The sequence below is a fragment of the Dipteris shenzhenensis genome, chromosome 11, assembly GCF_047967505.1.
Source record: "Dipteris shenzhenensis isolate YYH24624 ecotype China chromosome 11, Dip_SZ_1.0, whole genome shotgun sequence".
Taxonomy (NCBI): domain Eukaryota; kingdom Viridiplantae; phylum Streptophyta; class Polypodiopsida; order Gleicheniales; family Dipteridaceae; genus Dipteris; species Dipteris shenzhenensis.
This window is the reverse complement of record NC_141606.1, coordinates 5,581,625-5,607,245: the sequence shown is the minus strand read 5'-3', so window position 1 is coordinate 5,607,245 and position 25,621 is coordinate 5,581,625. Positions and strand designations below refer to the sequence as shown.

The 25,621-nt window shown below is 43.1% G+C and overlaps 1 protein-coding gene across 1 annotated transcript in view; it reads left to right on the top strand.

Annotated features, from left to right (window-relative positions):
- The window catches only part of LOC147896533 (dolichyl-diphosphooligosaccharide--protein glycosyltransferase subunit 2-like), a 66,647-nt gene that overhangs the window by 18,615 nt on the left and 22,411 nt on the right, over positions 1–25,621 (top strand). Inside the window, exons 9-12 of the mRNA XM_087381786.1 lie at positions 16,252–16,382; positions 16,483–16,598; positions 16,700–16,769; positions 17,566–17,667. Coding sequence (XP_087237912.1) covers positions 16,252–16,382; positions 16,483–16,598; positions 16,700–16,769; positions 17,566–17,667 — 419 coding nt within the window. The remainder of the gene's footprint in view (positions 1–16,251; positions 16,383–16,482; positions 16,599–16,699; positions 16,770–17,565; positions 17,668–25,621) is intronic.

Here is a 25,621-nt window from a genome sequence, read left to right as displayed (position 1 = left end):
TCTAGAATTCTCTCAGTTCTCTTGTGCCTTTCTCTCCTTCTTAGTGTGGTGTGTGTGAGTCATGCTCTCTCTCTCTCTCTCTCTCTCTCTATATATATATATATATATATATATATATATAGAGATATGTATATATATATGTATGTATATGAGTCATTTATAGCATGAATTGGTCATGAAGTTGGACACTAAACTCAGCATGAATTCATCTGAACATTCAAACTTAGATAGATATATATATAACTATATAACTATATATACATACATATATATATATATGTATGATATATATATATATATATATGTATGATATATATATATATATATATATATATGTTCAGCATGAATTCATCTGAACATTCAAACTTAGATAGATATATATATAACTATCTAAACTCAGCATGAATTCATCTGAACACTAAACTCAGCATGAATTCATCTGAACATTCAAACTTAGATATATATAGATGTATGTATATAACTATATATACATACATCTATATATATCTAAGTTTGAATGTTCAGATGAATTCATGCTGAGTTTAGTGTCCAACTTCATGAATTCATCTGAACATATATATATATATATATATATATCATACATATATATATATATATATATGTATGTATATATAGTTATATAGTTATATATATATCTATCTAAGTTTGAATGTTCAGATGAATTCATGCTGAGTTTAGTGTCCAACTTCATGACCAATTCATGCTATAAATGACTCTTGAACTTAAAATCACTATCATTGACAAGCTCAGCCAAAAGCCCATAAAGACTACTGGATTTCTTCACAAACACCTGTGTCAGTTGTGGATAGAAAATGTTGCCTTGGTTGGAATATTTTGGTCAGTCTATCCATACCAACCATATGGCGTCATGTCCATATTTAATTCACGGCAATTTAACAATGAAACCATGGAAATGCTTTCCCATCTCTTCTTTGTGATTTCCAATGGCTACAAGCCACCTTGTCTCAAGCGTTTTATTGACTTTGGCATTGCTGACACTCTTGAACAAATCATGAACATTTCTTTGCATCTTTGGCTAATAAAATTCTTGCTTGACCAAACCTAACATTCATTGGATGCCAGGATGTCCAGCACTCAAAGAGGACCTCCAGACTTTTGATCTTTTCCAAATAAAAGACCATTTCAGTTTGATTATTGTTTCGGATGTTGCCCCCCTTAATTTTGAACCATCTCGTTCATTTGGGCATGCCACACTAGGACCTATTGCCACATAATACGGCTGAAGAGATCAATTCGGATCACAATATTACTGTATAGGCCTTTAAGTGATAGAAAGAGATCAATTTGGATCTCAGTGGAGCTCATAAATTTCACAAAACCAATGCGACTTAACGCATCAGTGACCACATTAGTGGCACCCCTTTTTCTACCAGATTTCAAAAGCGAATCTTGCTTCAGCTCAGGCCATCTAGCGGTACGACTGTGCAAGTCTGAAACAATACAAAAGTACTTAATTGATATGTTATCCATGCACATCACAAACTCGAAACCAGTAAGTAATCCCTCCACTTCGTCAATGCATTAACTATATCAAAAAGCTCCTTTTCTTGCGTAGGATATTTGACTTTTTTGGTGTTAGCTTTTGACTAATAAATGCAATAGGTTGAACATCCGGCAATAGTGCTGCAAATATAGCAGTCACTGGCATCGATTTCAACACAAACAGTTGACTCGGATTCATTATATGCAACATAGGTGCAATAGTCACCGCATACTTCAATTCCTGAAAGCATGCATCCACAGCATCTGTCCAAGCAATAGGTTTATATTTGATATGCTCCTAAGGAATCCTCCCTTCGAAATATTGAAAATTCATGCATATTCACTGATGAAAGTCTGGAAAACTGAGTGAATCCTAGAAAGAGCTTAATTCCGTGATAGTGTGTAAAATCGGCGACTCACTAAATACGCGGACCTTTTGAGGATCAATACGAATACCGTGAACAGAGATGACGTGGCCAAGGTATAACAGTTCTCTTCTTATGAACTCACACTTGGTCATCTTCGTATATGGAACTTTTCTTCGAAGGATAAGTCAAAGCTACATTTAGATGTTTTATATAGTTAGATAAACTACGACTGTACACCAATATGTGATCAAGAAATACATTTTTCTAGATATGGATGAAACATATCATTCATCATGTGATGGAGAGTAGTAGGTGCATTCATGAGTTTGAATGTTGACACCAAGAACTCATAATGCCCGTACTATGCATGAAACCCCGTCTTAGGGACATCTTTCTCTCTTATACGGATCTGATGGCACCCCGTACGTAGATCAAGCGTGGTGAAATAGGCTGCACCATGTAAGTGACTGATGAGGTCATCCATCCTAGCCAAGGATATCTATTTTTAATGGTCACCTTATTGAGACCTTTATAATATGGATGGTACTATCCGTTTTACCCACCGAAATAACTGGTGCACCCCAGGGAATTTTACTAGTTTGATCATGTCTTGTATGAACATATTCTGGCAATTGCCTAGGAATTTCATCCTCATCTTTGAGGCTCAGCGTATACGGTTGTTTAAAAACCGGCTGAGCTCCAGGGAGAAACTTGATCTTATGGTCTATACTCCCCTGACGATAAGGTAACTTGGATGGAAATACGTGTGAAAATTCAGCTAACAGGTCTTAGAGCAACTGTGACTCTCTGAATCCCTTGCAGATGTGCCTGAATAACCTGAAAATCTGAATTCACCGTATGAAAGAGTGGTTTGCAAGAAGCCCTAGCAATGGGAATTAAACCTTGGATTGAATTGAATCCCAATTGCACAACAGACTTACAGCTTTTCAAAAATTTCAGCTTATTATTAATATGAAACACTGAATTTTTAAATAGCTTCATTTACGCACGAAAAATGGCTGTTTCTAGGCTTACAACTATTATGCGATTCACAAAATATACGTGTAAAATCTGATTTAATGAAAGAAACATGAGCTATAACTCACTATCATTTTTTATCAAGTCAAAGTTACAAAAGAATAGACATTGAAGCATCATGAGATAAACATCCGCTCGTCTTTATTAATACAGTGGATTTAAAAATTTGGCCAAAGAGCCATAAGGTCAGCCTCCAAAGTAATACACGGACCGCGCATTCAAGAAGTGAGTGTGGTCCAAGAAGTCCATCTGAAGAACCGTTCTTTCCCAGCAATACATTTGTGTGGTCCATCTTTAAAACATGAAAAGAAAGCTTCTCTTCATATTCTTGTATTTGCAAAGGAGCCGCAGGTATTCTACGAATCACGATCCCAAACCTCGGAGTCCCCTCGAGCAAATTTCATGACATAAGAGTGGTTACTGCCCACGATATTTTGATCAACTCTTGCACCGGAGGCATGTTAATGAGATTGTGAGTACTTGCATTAGCAAAGACAATATTCATTTGACGTCCTTTTATGGTCCCGCACATGAGTATAAGATGATTTGGTCCAAACATCAAGGAAACGAGATTACAACTATTACAAATCATGCTAGAGGTAAACATATAAATGCAGGAAATTTCAATAGACATACATGACATTGAAACTTTTGCCACATGGATTGATTTACCTTAACCCCATTCCGTATTCGTCTTGGGAGCCACGTACAATCCTTGACATGGAAGTGCTCTGCATGTGGTGAAGATGGACTTATTGAAGTAGTTGCATGTGGCTTAAGAGGCGAGGAGGACTCAAGAGACTGGTCCAATTGAGTAACAATAATGCTTGACCATGGTGTGAGATGAAATTTGAATACCCTGGGTGTAAGATTGCTTACTTTTATACCCCCTGGTAACACCAAAACTTCAAAACCTAGCAATGTTATGCTGCCTTTGCACAACATCTAGGGTCATACCCACATCGAAGCACGTTTTCCAGTCTAAGACAGCCTGCGTAGTGGTGTCTTGTCCAAAGAGGCTAGAGCCATTGGTCCAGAAAGATGCGAGAGCAATTGTTGTATTGGAGGATCTGTTATTGAGAAGGGAACGCGGCCCATAATTTCTTCTACCAGTTGTGAGAGAGCTTTAGAGTGTCTAGGTGACAAGAAAAGAAGCAAGAGTGAGAAGCAAAGCCTCTTTGAAAGTTCCCAAGGGAGCATGAGGTAGTCTTAGCCGGCAACAGAAGTTGGCTTCAATGAGCTTAGAAAGTCCCAAGATGTTTTAAACGAGCTTATGAATGACGCATCAACTAGCACTAGCACTAGCACTAGCACGCCATAGGCGACCTCAATGGGGACTTAGGAGTGAGGTGCTGTCAGTAAGACATTTGGTAACTTTGGTAGATGGGTAAGGACCATGACTAGTAGACAGAGGTGACATGAAATAGAAAGGCTAGAGAAGGGTTAGTGACAAAGTTTGGCTTCTCCATAACAATGGAATTAGCAAGGCACGAAGAATGAGGCTGAGCAACGTAGAAGCTAGAGAGCATTGAAGCATTGAGCAAACGGGGCTATGAGACAAAGTACACTCAAATATAGTATCTCATACAAGGCACTATGGGCTGATGCAAGGGCTTGCTAGGGTCCTTGCAGAGCCCTATACTAGGAAACTAAAAAACTGGAACTCAAAGCTCAAAATCCTAAGAGAAAACTAGAGATGTGATCAACTATAATCCTTGCAACCCGAATCGACGTCTAGTGATGTAAAACAATTTAGTTACTATACAAGTCAGAAGTTGGCATTTAAGTCCTGTAGAAGAAGCTTGTCGCCCGTGTTTAGTATTCGCTAAGCTCTTCTCCGGTGCATGTGGACCCCTATGCAACTTCTCACATGGGAAGCAGCTTTTGCAGTAGTACAGGAGGTATTTGTTTTAGGGCAGTGATTGTTCCTTGAGTGTGATCCACGTAAACCTACTGGGTTCAGCTCCTGATAAAAAAGAGATGGAGTCTTGTGCCCTGTAACCCTCCTTGAATCCCGACGCAATTCCTGAATTAAAGTGCCATCCGTGTCTTGTAAAGCAGGAAGGCCTTTCTCAATTCTTTCTTGGAATTCTATTGAGAAAGTATCTTGGATTGTTGCGATATCTCAAGGTGTATGCCTCAGGCACACCTTATGTTTCTATGTGTGAGTGCTAGAGGCACAGTTAGGTGCCCACAAGCACAGTTAGGTGGTGGAGAGCCACATAGGATGATTGAGAGAATCTAGGAGCAGATTGAGGAGATGATTGTGGAGCTTTGAGGTCATCAGTGATGTCAGTGACCTTGTATGAGGTGCCTACTTAAGGACCTCTTTCTTCTTCATTCTATAAGCAAGTATTCTGATTTTGTGTCCACTCTACTCTTTCCTTTCAGTATTCCAACATGGTATCAGAGCCCTTTGATCCCCCTTGAGCCCATTTTTGCCACATCATCATCTTCTTCTTCATCTTCTTCTTCTCCATTTTCCTCTTTCTTCCCAAAATCTTTGAGAGCTTGGTTCTCCATCTACAAACAGCCATTGCCCAAACCCTCTGAGCTGGAAACTCCTCTAGTATGGGCGAACTTCCACCTGCAAGCAATTGAAAAAAAAACGTCTGTGGTGGCTGCCATTCTCCAAACAGCGAATTTCTTCTGTTGTTCAATACTCCCTGCCTACTCCGCCATTGCCTGAGCCCTCTTAGGAGTAGATGGGCGATCTCAAGACGAAGATTTTGAGCCATTTTTCAGGTCATTTGGTTCAGTAACGAGGGAGAAATCGTCAAAACTCAGTTTCAGCCTGTAGCAACTCTCCCGGGCAAAAGTGCGCACCATTTCGTCCAACCTCTGTGCTGGACCTTCTCTGGTATATGAGCTTTCTTTTGCTTCAGAAAGCCCTCTTTTCCTTGCTTTGAAGAGTGAGCTACAAGCCCTCCAAGTTCAGGATTTCAGTTTTGACAGTTTTGGACAAGTTTTTGAAGATGATGCTACATAAAATGCTACTCTAGCATTTCTGGTTTTTTGAAGCTTTCAATAACTTCAGTACAAGTGTGGATTCAGTTTTGTTTTGACTTGCTAGACCTGGTTTTGATTGGAAAATGTTTATTTCATCCACTTCTATGAAGCATGTAAGAAGAAGCATCATTGTTTGAAATCTAGTCACTACTATTTGCTACATTAAGTGCTCATATTTTGGAAGTCTTTCAGTTATTTTTGCCTTGTAAGAGAGATAGACACTGCCCAATATCTGGGTTAGACCCTCTCATGGCTACCATATATAATCTTGAGAAGTTCAATGGAAAGGGCTTCCATACATGGCAAATGAAGGTAAAATTTGCATTGATGCGGGAGAACTTATGGGGACTTGTCAAACCTACTCCTACCGCTTCTTCTACGGCCTCAAATGCTGGAGAATCTTCAACTCCGACACGACCGGCAAGGGATCCAGCAAGAGAAGAAAAAGCATATGGTATAATTGCTTTAGCTTTGGGTGATGATTACATACATCATATATCTGACTTGGAGTCTCCATCGGAAGCATGGCAGAAGCTAGACTTGATTTTTGGTGCAAGCTCTCACATATCTAAACTATCACTTAAAATCTCTTTCTTTGAATTAAAGATGGCAAGTGATACTACTTTAGCTGCTCATGTCAACTATATGCGGAGTCTTATGACTCAGTTAGCTTCTATCAACTCTCCTATCACCCCTGATGATGCTATGGCAGTGTTACTTAAGAGTATGCCTGAAAGTTTTGATCACATTGTTAGCACTTTGAAGAATCTTCCCAATCCAAACCTTGAAGGCATTATCTCAGCTCTCCAAGAAGAAGAAAGACATATGGAGTTAAGGAAAGGCAATGACACTGCTTATGTCATGAAATTCCAGAAGGGCAAGTATTCTCCTTGCAATCACTGTGGAAAGACAAATCACCTTTCAAAGGACTGCTTCAAAGTTAATCCATGCAAGCACTGTGGCAAAAACAACCATAGTGAGAAGTTTTGCAGAGACAAAGCAAAGACAGAAAATGCAAATCTACTTACAGTGAATTTGCCTCCACAAGATGAGGCATCCCATGAAGATTATGCATTTTAAATCATCTCTATGTATGCTCCAGATCTCTCTTTTATGTCAAGGTACTCAGCCTGGATAGTCCTCCAAAATGAATGCAAATAAACTATTGTGTTTTGTGTGTTTTGTAAACACCTATGGTCACCTTATGATGTAGGCCATGTGTATGTTTTGTTCCATGGTACCTCCTGCAGACATTGTGTGCATGTACATGCAGGGGAGATAACCATTGGAAGGTCTTTATGTATCCCTTTCTGTTAACCTTACACCCAAGGGAACCCTTGCTAGCATGAGAACCTAGCCATAGATTTATCCTTGACCACCATGAGATGGCATGAGAAACTATGAGACTAGATGTATCCTTGACATAGCCTGAGGCATTTCCTTGAGGGGGGGTTTGTTGCGATATCTCAAGGTGTATGCCTCAGGCACACCTTATGTTTCTATGTGTGAGTGCTAGAGGCACAGTTAGGTGCCCACAAGCACAGTTAGGTGGTGGAGAGCCACATAGGATGATTGAGAGAATCTAGGAGCAGATTGAGGAGATGATTGTGGAGCTTTGAGGTCATCAGTGATGTCAGTGACCTTGTATGAGGTGGCTACTTAAGGACCTCTTTCTTCTTCATTCTATAAGCAAGTATTCTGATTTTGTGTCCACTCTACTCTTTCCTTTCAGTAGTCCAACATGGATAAGGTGTAAGTGGTTTCTTGTCAGAATTGCAGAATTATTGCAGCCTTATATGATGAAGTTAAAGTATGTTGTCACTCAACCTTTTAGAATAGTCAAGATAGAGGAACTAAAGAAGTTCAAGGCAACCGCTAGCAGGGTTTTGTGTAGGTCATTCTATGGGCTATCCATAGTGTCACTTATTCCTTGGTATGTGCCTTGTAGGCCTAGTTATAGTCAGTTAGGACTATTGGTACAGTTAGTACATGTACCACCTAGGTCAGTTAGGACACTTCGTCCAGTTAGTGCAGTATTACAGCATCCCGTTTTTCTCCTTCTCTCCTCCATTTTTTGAGCTTCCATTGCTTGCCATACTCAACAGTGGTATCAAAGCAGGTCGGGAATCCATTCCCTCCACCATTGACAGCTTTCCCAAGCTGTTTGGTAGCCTTTGGATCCCTCATTCCTGCTGGTTTCTACACACCCGTGAGTGTTTGAGGCCTCTCCAAGCACTTTTGTCGCGAAAACCTTGACTCTGACGCGAGAAGATCACATTTTGGAGCAGCTTCCGTGAAGGGAGACGCATTTGGAGCATTTTCCAGCCTGCTGCAGCAATCCCGCCCTGCATGTGTGGCCGTACACTGCATTTATTGCCTGTATGGAATTCGGTATAGCTAGTACGGACTGTACAGAATCCTAATGCCTGCATTTACTGCTCTTTTGGGACCGAATGGATCTGTCAGATCTCATTTAATGCATTACAGAATCTGGACGGACCTGTCAGGCCTCATTTAATGCAGTACGGAATTTGTATGGACCTGTCAGACAGCATTTAATGCAGTACAGGTCTGCCTCGGGGTGCGTGCCAGCTAGTTTGAAGTTTTCCCAGCACTTTGGAGCTACTTCGTGAAGCGTGCAAGTGTTTTGGAGCTGTCTCGAGCTGCATGCCGGCTGTTGAAGACTTTTGGAGGTTATTGGAGCGATTTGGAGGCCTCTCCTTGAGCCCATTTCTTCTCATTTGGCTTACCTTTGCCTCGGGCTGTGAGTACCCCTCCATTGGATCTCTCTCTTTTCATTTCTAAGTGCTCTCCTCCTCGTGGGAGCACTTTCTCTTGCTGTAATTCTCATTTCTAGCCCTCATTTGCTCTCATTTTTCCCTCTCCTTCAAGGGTGAATATCTCTGCTCGCATTCGGAGCCTTTCACTGCTGTCCTTTCAGGCTACATCATTGGGTAAGCCGTTGTTGCATCGGTTCTTTCCAATTTTTGCTTCATTTGCATTTTGGAAAGGCCCTGTGTTGCCTTGGAAGGCCTCGTGTTGCGTTTTGGGGATTTTTCTTGCAACAGGTACACCTTGGGAACAGAGTCTCTTGCAAGCATAAGCTTTGAAGCTTGGGCATAATTTTGTCATTTGATTTTGAGAGGTTGCCTTTCTCTCATTTGCTTTGCCAGTTGGTGCATTTGTCTTGAATTTCAGCACCATGACTAGCAGCAAGGATGATTCGTCTGGGATACTTGGGGCTGATGACAAGCTTGATGGCACCAATTATCCCATGTGGTCATACATGATGGGACATATTTTGGTTGCTAAGAATCTATGGCATATTGTTTCGGGTTCTGAGGCTAGGTCTACACGTGATGCCACTTCTGGTGCTGCACCTACTACCTCGGGTTCTTCTTCAGGTGATGGTTCTAATGCTACTTCTAGAAGACCTGCAGCTCCTGTTACAGGTACTTTACCTCCTACATAGGAGCAGATTCAGTGGGATGGTCATGATGCCAAAGCACATGCCTTGATTGCTCTTTCAGTGAAACGGGTTATTTCTCTTCATATCCGGTCTTGCAAGACAGCTAAGCAAGCATGGGATCAGCTTGCATCTTTGTATCAGGTGCGGAATGAGGCGATGGGTGCCTATCTCTGCAAGCAGTTGAAAGACTTGAAGCTTGAAGAGGGTGGTAACATGGATGCCTATCTCACTAATGTGAAGGATTTGAAAGAGCAGTTGGCCAACATTGATGAGATTATGCCTGATTCTCAGCTCGTTTCTAATACCCTTGATGGGTTGCCTGATTCTTATCAAGGCTTTGCTACTACATTGAGGTTGGTTGCAGGAGGTGATGCCAATCATTTCTCATTTACCAGCTGGTTGCTCTTCTTCTTCAGGAGGAGTAAAGTCGTGCGAATCGCAATGCTTCTATGGCTAGTGATTAAGCCTTTCCTGCCTAGCACAAACACAAAGGCAAAGGCAAGGTTTCAGGTGGTAAACCCTCTCATTCCCATGCTGATCAGTCACATGGTGCCTCTTCTTCAGGGGATAATAAAAAGAAGAGATGTAACTATTGCAGGAAACCTGGGCATGATATTTCTGAATGCAGGAAGCGCATTGCATCTAAAAAGAAGAAGAAAGAGTCTAGTCTTGCAGTTCCTAGTTCTTCTAGTGTAGAAGATCGACATGAGTCCGCTAATTTTGCACAAGACTAGCATTGGGCTTTCTTGGTTACGTGTGAGTATAATCCTGATGTTCATGACGCTTGCATGGCGGTTTCAGATGTTTATGATGCTTGGTTCTTTGATAGTGGTGCTAGCAAGCACATCACTTCTTGCAGGAAGTTATTCAGCTCATTAGAGCATACATCTAAGGGGGGGCAGTGTCACATGCCAATAATGCACCATATATTGTGAAAGGTATTGGGCAAGTTGCTCTTACTTCCGTCTCTAGTAGTGTTGTCACTCTAGAGAATGTGCTTTATGTTCCAGGAATTCGTAAGAACGTCATTTCTATTTCAGCCATAGCTACATGTGGCTTTCAGGTTCTTTTTGATGGTGTTAGGTGTGCAGTGTATGATGCTACACATGCCTTTACTATGGTCTTGACTGGCATATTGACTAGAGGTCTTTACAGACTTGATGCTTATGACAGAGGTTTGGATGATGATGCTGCACTTGCAAATGCACATGCCTTTGCTCTTGATTCTACCATGGCAGATACCGTGGCATGAGAGGTTTGTGCACCTCAATTTTGGAGCCTTGGTGAAGCTATACAAGGATGGTATGGTTGTTGATCTTTCCAAAATGCATATGCCTACAAAGCATGTTTGTGAACCATGCTTGCTTGGTAAGATGCACTATGCTGCATTTCCCAAGCATGGGAGAGTTGGTGCTTCACGCAAGCTTTATCTCGTTCTTAGTGATGTTTGTGGACCCATGAGGGTTGCAGCTCTTGAGGGCTTCTATTATTTTATTGATGACTTCACCAGGTGCACTTGGATTTTCGCCTTGAAATCCAAATATAAAGTTTCTTCATGCTTCAAGCACTTTATTGCCTTGGCTGAGAATGAGAGTGGGCTGCACATTGCTCACCTTAATACAGACAGGGGGGGTGAATACATGCTAAAGGAGTTTGCTGTTTTTTTGGCTTCATGTGGCATACATCATTGATGCATGGTGCGTTATACTCCTCAACAGAATCCTATGGCTGAGCGGAAGAATAGATCAGTAATGGAGATGGCCAGGTGCATGTTGAAAGGCAAACATTTGCCTAACAAGTTATGGTTGGATGCCGTCATGTGTGCTAATTGCATCTTGAACAGATGTCCCACAAGGGCATTGCAGACTATCACACCTTATGAGGCTTGGATGGGTCGTAACCCTCACATTTCTCACATGAGGACTTTTGGATGAGTAGCTTATGCTCAGGAGTTGCAAGTGCATTTTTATTGGGTATAGCTCAGAGAGCAAGGGCTATAAGCTCTATCAGCCCCTCACCACGGGCAAGTGTTTTGTCAGTCGGGATGTTGTGTTTGATGAACCTACCACTATGCCTTTGCTGGATTGTCAAAAACAGCCGGTTGTTGATGTCCCATACATTTTTGACAGCTTGATGCCTTTGTTTCCATCCGATGCTCAGGGTGATGTTGTTGGGATATCTCAAGGTGTATGCCTCAGGCACACCTTATGTTTCTATGTGTGAGTGCTAGAGGCACAGTTAGGTGCCCACAAGCACAGTTAGGTGGTGGAAAAGCCACATAGGATGATTGAGTGAATCTAGGAGCAGATTGAGGAGATGATTGAGGAGCTTTGAGGTCATCAGTGATGTCAGTGACCTTGTATGAGGTGCCTACTTAAGGACCTCTTTCTTCTTCATTCTATAAGCAAGTATTCTGAGTTTGTGTCCACTCTACTCTTTCTTTTCAGTATTTCAACATGGTATCAGAGCCCTTTGATCCCCCTTGAGCCCATTTCTGCCACATCATCATCTTCTTCTTCATCTTCTTCTTCTCCATTTTCCTCTTTCTTCCCAAAATCTTTGAGAGCTTGGTTCTCCATCTACAAACAGCCATTGCCCAAACCCTCTGAGCTGGAAACTCCTCTAGTATGGGCGAACTTCCACCTGCAAGCAATTGAAGAAAAAACGTCTGTGGTGGCTGCCATTCTCCAAACAGCGAATTTCTTCTGTTGCTCAATACTCCCTGCATACTCCGCCATTGCCTGAGCCCTCTTAGGAGTAGATGGGCGACCTCAAGACGAAGATTTTGAGCCATTTTTCAAGTCATTTGGTTGAGTAACGAGGGAGAAATCGTCAAAACTCAGTTTCAGCCTGTAGCAACTCTCCCGGGCAAAAGTGCGCACCATTTCGTCCAACCTCTGTGCTGGACCTTCTCTGGTATATGAGCTTTCTTTTGCTTCAGAAAGCCCTCTTTTCCTTGCTTTGAAGAGTGAGCTACAAGCCCTCCAAGTTCAGCTTTTCAGTTTTGACAGTTTTGGACAAGTTTTTGAAGATGATGCTACATAAAATGCTACTCTAGCATTTCTGGTTTTTTGAAGCTTTCAATAACTTCAGTACAAGTGTGGATTCAATTTTGTTTTGACTTGCTAGACCTGGTTTTGATTGGAAAATGTTTATTTCATCCACTTCTATGAAGCATGTAAGAAGAAGCATCATTGTTTGAAAACTAGTCACTACTATTTGCTACAACAAGTGGCTATACTTTGGAAGTATTTCAGTTCTTTTTGCCTTGTAAGAGAGAAGACACTACCCAATACTTGGGTTAGAGCCTCTCATGGCTTGCTTATGCCAAATATGTGAAAAGCCAAAACATAAAGCAATGTCTTGTTATGCTACAAAGGATGAAAATGCCAACCTGACTTCTTTATTGAAGATTGCCAAAACAATGGTTGCCAAAAAGGAAGCAAATACAGAGATCTACACTCTCATGGCATTTTTATTTGACTCCAAGTACAAGAAAAAGATGAAGGTCAGACACCTAAGATATGCTTCTCTACACAACTATGGAGATGACAAGATAATTGTTCTCATGAAGGATATGACTTTCAGATCCACTTGTTCTATCATAGTACCATCTTATAAGGCACTAGACACTGCCCATGTGGTAAGACCTTGCCTTGACATGGATATTTTGCCTCCACAAGATGAGGCATCCCATGAAGATTATGCATTTTAAACTCATCTCTATGTATGCTCCAAATCACTCTTTTTATGTCAAGGTACTCAGCCTGGATAGTCCTCCAAAATGAATGAAAATAAACTATTGTGTGTTGTGTGTTTTGTAAACACCTCTGGTCACCTTATGATGTAGGCCATGTGTATGGTTTGTTCCATGGTACCTCCTACAGACATTGTGTGCATGTACATGTAGGAGAGATAACCATTGGAAGGTCTGTTTGTATCCCTTTCTGTTTACCTTACACCCAAGGGAACCCTTGCTAGCATGAGAACCTAGCCATAGATTTATCCTTGACCACCATGAGATGGCATGAGAAACTATGAGACTAGATGTATCCTTGACATAGCCTGAGGCATTTCCTTGAGGGGGGGTTTGTTGGGATATCTCAAGGTGTATGCCTCAGGCACACCTTATGTTTCTATGTGTGAGTGCTAGAGGCACAGTTAGGTGCCCACAAGCACAGTTAGGTGGTGGAAAAGCCACATAGGATGATTGAGTGAATCTAGGAGCAGATTGAGGAGATGATTGAGGAGCTTTGAGGTCATCAGTGATGTCAGTGACCTTGTATGAGGTGTCTACTTAAGGACCTCTTTCTTCTTCATTCTATAAGCAAGTATTCTGAGTTTGTGTCCACTCTACTCTTTCTTTTCAGTATTCCAACAGATGTTTCATCTGAGGTTGTATCTCCTCCATCTGTTGGTCATTTGCAGCCACATGTGCAGCTAGATATTCGGCCTGATATGCCTCTCATTGATCAGAAACATTTGTACAGGGCTCTTGACCAAGAAAGAGCAGAAATTTCTTGAGCCCAAAAAGGTACCCTGTTGGCTCCTTGACACATTAAAAGACAGAAACCAAGTTACTCCTCTGCCAGTCCATACTAGAGCAGCTGTCCGGAAAGAGCATGCTAGTTTTGCTGCTTATGCTTTGGTTGCTACAGCATGCAATGAAGAGCTATTATGTCATCAAGATGCCTTTCAGAATGATTGTTGGTTGAAGGCTATGCAAGCTGAATTGGATTATATCCATCATAATAACACTTGGGAGTTGTGTGATTTGCCTCCTGGCAAGAATGCCATTGGAACTAAGTGGGTTTATAAAATCAAACGGAAAGCTGATGGTTTAGTGGACCGATACAAAGCTTGTCTTGTTGCTAAGGGCTATGCTCAGCAGCATGGCATTGACTTAGAGGAGACTTTTTGTCCCACTTCCAAGATCACTACTATTCGCATTGTTATTGCCTTTGCTGCCCACTTTCATTGGCAAGTACATCAGCTTGATATCAAGAGAGCTTTCCTTCATGGACATTTGCAAGAAGAGGTCTATGTTTCCCAACCTTTTGGCTTTGAGGTTGAAGGTATGCCGCTTCAAAAAATCCCTCTATGGATTGAAGCAGGCACCTCGGGCTTGGTATTCCAGGATTCATACTCATTTACTCACACTTGGCTTTCAAAACAGCCCTACAGAGGCTACCCTTTACATCCGCAAGCGTGGGACAGATTTGCTGATTTTAGTCCTTTATGTGGATGACATGCTTGTGACTGGAATACATGCTCAGCAAATTGCAGATTTTAAACTTGATTTGCAGCAAACATTTGCTATGTCTGATCTTGGTCTTTTGCACTACTATCTGCGCATCCAATTTGCTAGCAATAAGGGGGGCATTTTGATGTCACAATTCAAGTACATTGGACAGCTTTTGCAGCGTTTTCAGTTTGAGGATTGCAAGCTAGTATCCACACCATTAGAGCCTGGTTTTCACTTCTCTTTTGAGAATGGTAGCGGTACATGTGATGTCACTCTCTATCAGCAGGCAGTTGGTTGTTTGATTTACCTATGCCATACGAAACCTTCTCACAGTTGAGCAGATATATGCACAGTCCATCTATGCACCATTGGCATGCCATGAAGGGTGTTTTCAGATATCTCAAAGGCACTCAGCATTTAGGCCTTCTTTACGGGGCTGATACTTCACTTGTTAGACATGGATTCACTGATAGTGATTGGGCTGGTTGTTCGGGCACTCGTGTGTCACATAGGGGCAACTGTTTCATGCTTGGTACTTCATGTGTTTCTTGGTTCAGCAAGAAGCAGAGTACAATTGCTACTTCTAGCTCTGAAGCTGAGTACAGAGCTGCTTTTACAGCTACAGTGGAGTGTGTTTGGCTTTGGAAGCTACTTGCAGATCTTTATGCATGTTAGACTGCTCCTACTGTCATCTTCACTGATAGTCAGAGTGCTTTGGCTGTTGCATGGAATCCTGTTTTCCATGCTCGCACAAAGCATATTGAGGTTCACGATCACTATGTCAGAGAGCGATTATCAGCGGGTGACAAGCTTTAAACTTAGTACCTTTTGTAACTTGATCCGTTATACTTTGTACAGTCATAGGTTGCTATATCCCTACAGGATGAACATGTGCAACCATGACATTAGATATTCAGGTATCCTGAGCCATGTCTAGGATACTTCAGCCCATACCATGGAGGGGGATTTGTAGGCCATTCTATGGGCTATCCATAGGTGCCACTTATTCCTTGGTATGTACCTTGTAGGCCTAGTTATAGTCAGTTATGACTATTGTTACAGTTAGTACATGTACCACCTAGGTTAGTTAGGACACTTAGTCCAGTTAGGACAGTTAGCCCTAGGGTTTTGTTATGTTGGCTCCCTCTTGAGCCTCCACTCTCAGTTTTGCAGCAATCTATTAAAGCATCTCGTTTTTCTCCTTCTCTCCTCCATTTTTGAGCCTCCATTGCTTGCCATAGCCAACATTTTGAACGTTCTTAGTTTGAGGGAAAAAAGGGTAAAGGTTGGTTGAGGGAAATTTTATGAGAGCGTTGAAAGAACAGGAGTTTAGGGGGGTCGATAGAGGGGAATCAGGACTTTTGAACAGGGCATAGCTTAAGGGGAGAGAATAGTGGCATGCCTAGGGATTGACAATGCAAGCCATGGTAGGAACCTTTGCTGTTTCCTCGAAATGGCTGGAAATATTTTCCTGGAGACATCTGCAGACAGAGAGGAAAACATTATGCCCATGTTGTCTTGCAAATGGGGGTTGTTTGTCTTAGTTCATCCAAACAAAGAATACAACACCACTTAACTGTGTCCTGATGTTTGCACAGATGATGGTACCCAATATTTTGATGAAAAGAAGGTGGATATGGTACACAGTGCTGGTGGTCCTTTAGCGGCTACATCCTATGTGATTAGTGGTGTGACTGCATTTGCTGCGGCTGTGTCAGGACGCCTTAAGGTGCTTACAACTTTTGGTGTTGGAAATGCAAAGATTACTCAATTTGTTTGACCATCTGGCCTTGTAACACTTCATTCCCTATTGTTTTTTTGAGCTGAAGGTTTCTGCAGAAAAAATTGTGGGAATTGCGGACTTCTTTTTGAGTTCAGGTGTGCCTGGGAATAGTACGGATGCATTTTATCTATTGGATGCACTCGGTTGTCTTGAAGCAAACAGGTGAATTTAGTTTTAAGCTAGAAATCTTGCAGAACTTTGGTGCAAAGGGTGTTTGTTTGCTTCTGATTCTTTTTGATTATGTAATTTTGTTATTTTGCCAGCATTATTGTGCCTTTGGTGTTGTCTGTACCATCAGCAGTGATTTCTTTGACATCAAGGGACATGCTTGAGGTATTTCTATTTGCAATCATCTGTAGTTGGGAGTGTTATGGGCAAGTTGAGTAAGTTGGCTTAAGACCTAAAATTTGGGCTGGGTCAAAATGTCTACTCATGTATCACAATTGGGCTGTTTTTTAGCTTTTTCCCCAATATAGGCAGCTATTTTACAAAGAGAGAACAAATTTTGTAAGTTTATGGTACCATTTCGTGTTATTCTACTCTTTTGAATCAAGACATTGTGTTTACAGCTATGCAGAGTAGTGAGAAAGTTCAGATTAGAGCAGTTTTTTATAGTTCTAAGCATTGGGAGAAATCCCTGTGAAACAATCTTGGAAGGAAACTAGTTTTTAATAGCCACAAGATGCGCTTCAAGTAAGGACATTGGAATTCAATTGTGTCTTTGTGTTTCTGATTAAAGAGAAAACCTATTAGAGAAAATCTTGGTGCTCTTTCAAAGTTGGGGAAAAGCTAGGTCCATATCGTCTCGAGTTACGGATTAAGGATTGGAACAAGCAGAGAAACCTTGGCGCTGCTTGAAGGTTGAAAAAAGCTAGGTCCATAGCATCGCTATTGTATTCGATGAAAAGCCTGTAGGTATGGCACTTATACATTTAAGCAAACTGCTTCTAGATATGGCACCTATTCATTTCAAAATTACTCCTGTTGTGCCATCTAGAAGCAACTACACTTCTCTTAACTCATGTAAATCAATTTGAAGGGATATTTAACCATGATTCTTTGTGAAATGGATGTTAATTTTTCTATTTTATGGCCCCTCTTACATGAAATTCTAATGTTTTACTTTCAGGTTTCTATTACCACTGTCCTTGGCTCACCAGTTCGAGCAACAGTTGCTATAGTAAAGGCAATAAAGTTAGAGCCAAAAAGAAGGGCCATGTTGACCAATTTGGTATGGCGTCTCCTGATGAGTGGTTTCTCTAAACTGTACTAGTTTGCTTTTTTGCTAGTTAGCAAGTTTTGTCTGCAATCTTTTAGGTTTGAGAAATTGATGGCCGTATTCATATCTAGAACTATGTAGGGACGTAGTGTGATATCTTGTTTAATTTACTTGCCATAAACTTAATGATATGTGAGAGATGGGGCTTTGGAGGGCTATCAAGTTGAGAGGGCTATCAAAGACACAAATTATTTGAACAAGATTGCCAAGTTGTATGCCCGCTTCATGATGTTAGTGCAGGTGCCAAAGTTTTTATGCATGACCCCACTATTTTTGCTTGCTGTCCAAGGAGGTTGTATAGACTTACTAGATGCTCAAGGGAGAATATGCCAGTTTACAAAGACTGGGGATGCTTCAAGATCTATGAAAAATCACTATCTCTGGGACTTAAAACCACTATCTTTCACATCTAGACTTCTCATGGTGAAATTATGGGAACTTTTATGTGATTAGTATGTCTGGCTAGCTCTGTGTGCCATATCCAGAATTTTGTTGCGGTGACGTTCCATCACTAATTACTTGGCTGATTGATTTTAGGCTGTTCACATCACTGATGTACTTTTCTCTGATATGCATGTATGTTCTACAATGGAGAAGTGTGTGCGCTTCATTTTCTATCTCCCACATTGGACAAATTTTGCAGGCTCTCTCTTCCCTGGTAGTCCTTGGTCTTGTCCATCTGCCTTTTCCACGGTAAGTCATGGGAGCTGGTCCTGCAGATCATTGCCTTTTTCCACTTCTAAGTCATGGAAGCTGGTCCTTAGTCTGCAGATGTTGTGCCTCTTGAAGACCGATATATGCTTTCCATAGGCATACTTACTCTTGTACGCCTCCATTGAGTTTATCACTTGCTTGTAAATTTCTATTTTCTTTCTCGGTTCTTGCCATAAATTTTTTACACGACCAGTCTGATTTTTCCCTCATCCTCTAGTATATTCACTGCATTTGTTCCCTACAGCTCAATCCATTGTTGCCTCCATAGTTCTGGATAAGAGTCTGCTTGCATCCATCCTAACATTTTTGCTAAGGTATGTTTGTGTATTGGCACAATGCTTCCCCTTCCGGAGGTATGATTTTTGTCTCGACAAGCATGATGGAGTAGGGGGTTTGCAATCCGATCCCCAATTGTCCTATTAGAAATCTTTGGTGTATTGTCTCTCTTCATTTTCATCGTGCTCTAGAGAGTGTGGGTGTTCAGGCTTGGTAACCATTGCTTGTACAAGCGTTATATACAAAGCCTTCCTTGTTTCCTAGTTCTGAGAGAGAGAGAGAGAGAGAGAGAGAGAGAGAGAGAGAGAGAGAGAGAAGGGGGGGGGGGGGCGGGGCGAAGATATGATATGATCTTATTAAGGTTCACTGGAGACCCTTCAGGATCTATTCACCAGATGGCTTCATTTTCCCGATCGATAGGGCAACTTGGATCTCCCTGATCGTAAGTGTCCTCAAGAAGAAGAACAAGATGTGGATCTGTGACTATCGCAAGCTTAACACTCCGCAGTGTTTTCACTCCCCTTTTGCAGCTCTATGCTCGACACTATTGCCGGCCATCATATGTACTCTTTATTGAACCAGTTTAGTGGTTGTAATCAAGTACGGATGGCCAAGAAGAACAAGAAAAGATGGCCTATATAATAGAATGGGGGGTCTTTGTGTCTAGTGTGATGACTTTTGGCCTAAAAAATTCACCAGCAGCTGTTTAACGAATGGTGCAAGAAATTTTAGATGAGTAACTGACTTTGTTCATGCGAATAGTTTTGGACGATTTCAGCGTACTCGGGGAACAAGCATAGCAGTCCAGGAGATTGAAGGAATACACTGCAGCATGTCTGCAGCGTCATTTCCTGTGAGCACTGAAGCTGGCCAACGGGAAGAAACAACTGATGCTTAGGCTATTTTGCATCTACCCTCTTTTTGAGGGACTAATTGGCTTTTCATGGAGCTGATCTCTTTTTCCTGCCTGTCGATTTCTGCTCACGATTGAGCTGGAAGAGGCTTTTGTTTTTATGCCAGCTCTCGTTCTCTGTCAGACAGCTTGTCATTCAGCGACTCACACAAAACTCCCCAACTACGCCCTTCTTTTTCTCGATGATTTTTCTGCCGCAACATATTCCTTGCTGCAGATTTCTTTCTTTGGCTAAGGCTCAAGGTGCCCTCCAATTGTTTGACAGGTGGCTGGATAATTACCCCTTCACACGTGGAATGTTTTGTGTCAATAATGGTACTCTACCATGGGTAGTCCCCCAACAATGATTGTTTGTGTGCCTTGTCCTTTAAAGGTTTCATGATATCTTCCATATTATGGTGGTCTTCCCACTTGTGTCCTTAGGATGGACCAGTGTATAGGTGTGAAGGTCAAGCCACTTATCAGGCCTGCCATGTGAATGTAGGTGTTGGCTTAGTGAGGAGCAGTAATGGGTTTATACCTTCAACCTTGTGAAGGTCTCTTTCTAGACCTTCTCACCCGAGCTCCGAAGGAGGGTGTTGGATATCGAAGCCTTGGTGTGAGATGTCCTTGAGTGAGTGTCCCTTACTAGAGTTTTAAGTGTGTGTGAAACTATCCAAAGGTCTGCGGGTGACTAAATTAGGTGAGCCAGGTCTGCTGGCTGGTTGGTTTGACTTGGTAGGTGTGTGAGGAGGCTACTCAAGCCTACAAAAGGAGACTTGTACTTTGCATCAATCACATCAACAGATCTTGTGCTTGTGCTTGCCTCTACAGTGTGCTCAAGTGTCTCTTCACCCTTGCTTCTCACTCGCTCTCCCCTTCACCACTTGTTACAACAGCATTTGTCTTTGGTGTTGATGCCCGCTTGGAGGCTTCACCCTTTCACCTCATTGTATCAGTCTCATAAACCCTTCGGTCTTTTGAAAGGACTTTTAATAAACTTTCTTTCTTTTCTTTTTTTCTAGTACTCAGATGTAATAGCTACTCTTTTTTTGGTTGCACTTTGTTTCATAGGTGGGTGAGGCCTCTTGAAGATGTTAATCTCTCTCTCTCTCTCTCTCTCTCTCTCTCTCCATTGGCTGAGATTAGGAAACAAGGTGGGAAGGTACAAGAAGAATGGAGGAAGGAGAAGGCCAAGAAAGAAGAATGGGAGAAGGAGAGAGCAGAATGGGAAAATGAGAAGACCAAGCTACAAGACAAAGTACACACATTGGGGACTGAGCTACAACAAATGAAGGACAAGAAAATAACATCAGATGGAGGCAGCAAATGTCACGGGGACATGAAGGGGAAGCGACACTAGGTGCACACACTAGGCCTACTTGCTAGGGGCAAGGCAAGGTTTAGAGGGGCCTTAAAGTTAGGCCCAAGGAAACCAATGTTTCAATGGTTAGAAGGGTTAGGACTTAAGTGTGAGGGGCAAACCAATGTTTCATTGGTTTTGTGTGGGTTAGAGCATTATGAGGGGGCCACGTGGCAGCCCCTCATGCACACCTACCCTCTTGCTTCCCTTCCACTTTGGTTTTGATGAAGGTACGGGTTTTTTTGAACGTTGCTGGCTCCTCTCTTTCCGTACGCATCTCGAGGTCCTCTCTCTCTCTCTCTCTCTCTCTCTCAGGCTCTTTCTCCAAGGATTAATGATTGATTGTACGGGCTGTTGCACGGAATCCAAGGTGGACATTCCTTTTGCTGGTTGTACGGAAGAGGCACACATCCCAAGGCTGTTTGTACGATTGATTGCATGCTTCCCTAGGCGGATCTTGCAAGCTGCGTTGATCTCTTCCTTCTCCTCCTGGCCGTGATCCTCCTGCTCTTTTCCTCTCTTTGATTTCCAGCCTGTTATCTCTCTCTTCCTTCACCTCTCCTAGCTGCCAGTTCCTCCTGCTAGTCTCCACACTGGATCTTTTGCTTCTGGAGGTGTTTCGGAGCTGGATTGAAGTCAATTGAAGCTGGTTTGAGTTCCCTTGTTGCTATCCCTTTCATGTTGATTGCATTTGGTGATTTTGGAAGCTTGTATTGCTCCATTTGTTGCTGGAAGCCCCTCTTGGCCATTCAGGCAATGATTGGGCACCCAATCACTCACAGGGGGTGTAATCAAAGGGACAGTGTGTGGATTTTCTTCCTATATGGTGTTCACTTGTTCAATCTTAGATCTGTTTGAAGCTTGATCACCTTGAGAAGCTGGTCAGTGGGTTGCAGGATTGCCAGTCTTGGTTGAGTAAGTTGGATGCTTGGACACCTTTATAGTTGGCCATGGACAATGGTGAATGCCTTAGCCTTGCCTTGGCACTTGGGTACTAGTGTGTGCACTAGGATGGAATGCAGGTTATAGCCAGGGTTTGGCTTGGACAATGGAATTGCCCGTGGGGCAGAGCACAAGGGTGAGCCCTTGTTGTATGTACAAATATCATTCTCAAAGAAATAAATAAATACCGGAAGGGGCGCCAAGTGCTTGGGGCGAGTGTGGTGTCTTGTACTTGGTTTCATTGAGAAGGGGCACTCTAGCCTCCATCTAGTTATTTCTCCAATTGTTTCTAAGTGGTATTGCTTAAAGTTAAGTGGTTGGAAATGATGCAATGTGGTGCAATGCAAGTTATGGTCTACTGCCCTTTAGGAAATTGAAGGCCGGTTACAGCAAAGTTATGGATGAGCTCAAAGCAGAAAATGCAGCTCTTAAGGTGGAGGCCATGCAGACTACCATGAATGGTAAACATGCCGAGTTCGCACAACAGCTCAACAAGGGGAAAGAAGTGATGCTTGAATGGACAGAGTTGTTCAAAAGGGATCAGCAGCTCCCAAAAAAGAGCTCATTTAGAGGAAGAGAAAAGACAGGCTGGTAAAGCAATGAATGCCCTAGTTAGAGGTTTCACAGTGGGAGACAACCCAATGGCAGATGCTCAAGCCCTATTTGCCAAGATGGGAGTCATCCTTACATGTGCGGCAGCTTGGAGGGTAGGGAAGACGGAGATACCAACAAGACTATTAGTGCTGAAATTCTGGACTGCAATAGATAGGTCCAACCTCATGAGCATTCGAGCATCCTTGAAGGGGACCAAAATCTACTTGGATGATGACCTCACCCTTCTACAGCAGGAACATAGAAGGGAAGGCAAGACACGGGTAATGGCAGCAAGGGAAGCAAGGAAATGGGCTGTCTACAGGGATGTAAAGTGATTATCTGCGAAAGAGCTGATAGAGGGAATAAGGGAGAAGGGGAGAAGGAAGAGGGGGAACTATGACGGTGTCAGTGCCGGGAGGGGAGTGCACAAAAGAAGTTGAGTATGGCTGTATGGAATTGTAATGGTACCCTTTGGTCCGACCCAGGTGGCATCTCGGAGGCATATACAGACAGAGACATCATCTTCTACACTGAGACACATGAGAGCCCAGAGAGAGGGCTGCTCATAGTGACAGGGTACATTTGGGAGTCAGCTCATAGGAGAGAATTGAGGAGAGATAGTGGAGTATGAGGCTCTGGAGGCATAGCTGTCCTTTTCAAGACACACTTGAGACCACTCATATCTGTGGTACGAAGAGAGGAACATGCACGCCATATGTGGATATGAGTACAACTGCTAGATGCCCGACCGATCTTCATTGCAATATGCTACTTCCCTCCAGACACATCATCATATGCTCATGATGTCACTACAGAGGGACATAGCCCTTATGAGACGATACATGATGATATCATAGAGTTCTCCAGACAGGAAGACACCCTCCTTCTGGGGGGTTGAATGCGAGGACGAGGGATAGGCGAGTGGGCTTACTTGACTTTGCATATGAGAGAGACCCCCACATGATGCCGGAGTTTGATGTAGCAGAGCTTGGGATTCGGAGACACTCTGCAGATAGCTCATATGTGACAACATACGGGCGACACCTGCTTGAGTTGGGAGTTGTTCACGATCTTATCATCTACAATGGCCTTCAGAGATGGCCATTATCTGGGGGATTCACATGTTTCCCACATGGAGGCGGGACTAGCACAATGGACTACTTACTGGGCCCATTGGCATTTGTCTCACGGATACATGACCTCACTGCCCCCCCCCCCCCCCTCCCAAAAAAAAAAAAAAGAAACTCGGAGCCGACCACTCATATTTGGCCTTCGGTGGTCTTGCTACTACGCCAGTCACAGGGAGAGTTCCTCCCGCAGTCCGTACCAAGATCCACTTTGACCGTGCCCTTGATTCGGTGTATGTGTGTCACTTAGCTAGAGAGCTTTCGGCCCTACTAGAGGGTGATTTAAACCTCGCCCACGCTTCAGCCACCCTTGTTGCAGTGATACAGGACGCTTCCACCAGATCCTTTCCTACGACCCGATCTTCACGGGTACGAGATGGGAAGATGCCTCAAAACCCCTGGTTTGATGATGAGTGCAAAGAGATGCGAGCTCACCTCACACGGGAGCGAGCCTTGGGTCAGTTGATGTCACATGAAGCACACCGGATCTTTCAACGGTTGACACGCCGCAAGAGACGAGCCTTCCTCACACATAGGATGGATGAGATCATCAGATCATTTCGCGGAGGAGACCCAACCACTAGATGGGGGCTTCTTTCGGAGGGGAAGCCACCCATCCCCATCATTGATCCGAGAGTGTGGCACAGTGATGCATGCTCCCTATATGATGTCTCGAGGCAGACATTGCCAGACATGTCCTCTATGCCGCCCAGGCCACTACTTGCCATCTATTCACTATGCAGAATGTGCGAGCTGCGCTTTGCGGGCTCCACAACCGGAAAGCATAGGATCATGAGGGCCTCCAGATAGAGCATTTCGCACATGGACAAGAGGTCCTAGCCTCGATTCTTGCGCATATGTTTAACCTTGCAGTTTGTCACGGTTTCCCACCAGCATGGAGCACCACCGCTATCCTATCGATATACAAAGCATGAGACCTCATGGACGTTGGGAACTATCGCACCCTCATGATTGGCCACACATTGGCCAAGATCTATAGATCGGTACTAGAGAGGGAGATCAATAGTCATACAGAGGCACGGGGGCAGCGAGCACTAGGGCAGGCAAGATTCAGGTTGTAGCACTCTACTCTAGACTACATTTTCACTATGAGGGCTTTCATTGAGGAGGCGAGGTTCAGACATGAGGAAGTCTACACATGTTTCATTGAGGAGGCTTTCGACACTGTCCCACGATCATGTACAATCAGGAGACTATGGGAGATGCAGATTCCAAAGACACTGATATGGGGTGTGATGAGCTTATATGAGTCAGTCAGAGGTAGGGTCCGTGCTCCAGGCGGTCTATTGGATTGGGTCGAGAGCACAATTGGGGTGAAGCAGGGCTGCCCTCTCTCACCGACTCTTTTTGGACCCTACATCGATGAGATCACATCTTTCATAGATCGCCTAGGGGGCGAGGGTTCATTACTGGGTGATCTCCTCATACAGATATTGTTATACACTGATGATATAGTCCTTATATTCTCTTTGGCGGAGGGGCTGCAGAGAGATCTGGAGGCATTAGAGGTGTTCTGTAGAGAGAGAGACCTGACGGTCAACCTTGGAAAAACTAAGGTTATGATCTTCAACACCTCACGAGTAGTGATTCACCGACTTAGTTTCACTTATCGTGGCAGGCCAATGGAGATAGTGCAGTCGTACACATATTTGGGAGCAGTCTTCATAGGACCCATCTTCACGATGACCCAGGCATGGCTCACATGAGAGCGTAGTGCTTTGGCTAGACTAGAGCAATGGTGCTTCTAGGCGCAGATCCACCGACGAATGGCTGGATTTTTGACACACTGGTGTGATCGACTACCATGTATGCAGCACCCTCCTGGGGATGCGATCTCCCGAGGATAGACTAGAGGAGCTTGGAGCAGCTACAGTTGACAATGGGGTCTAATATGATCTGATGTAAGCCCTCAGTGCCACATGAGATAGTACAGGCAGAGTTCGCCATGACACCTCTGTAGGTTGATGCCATCTTTCA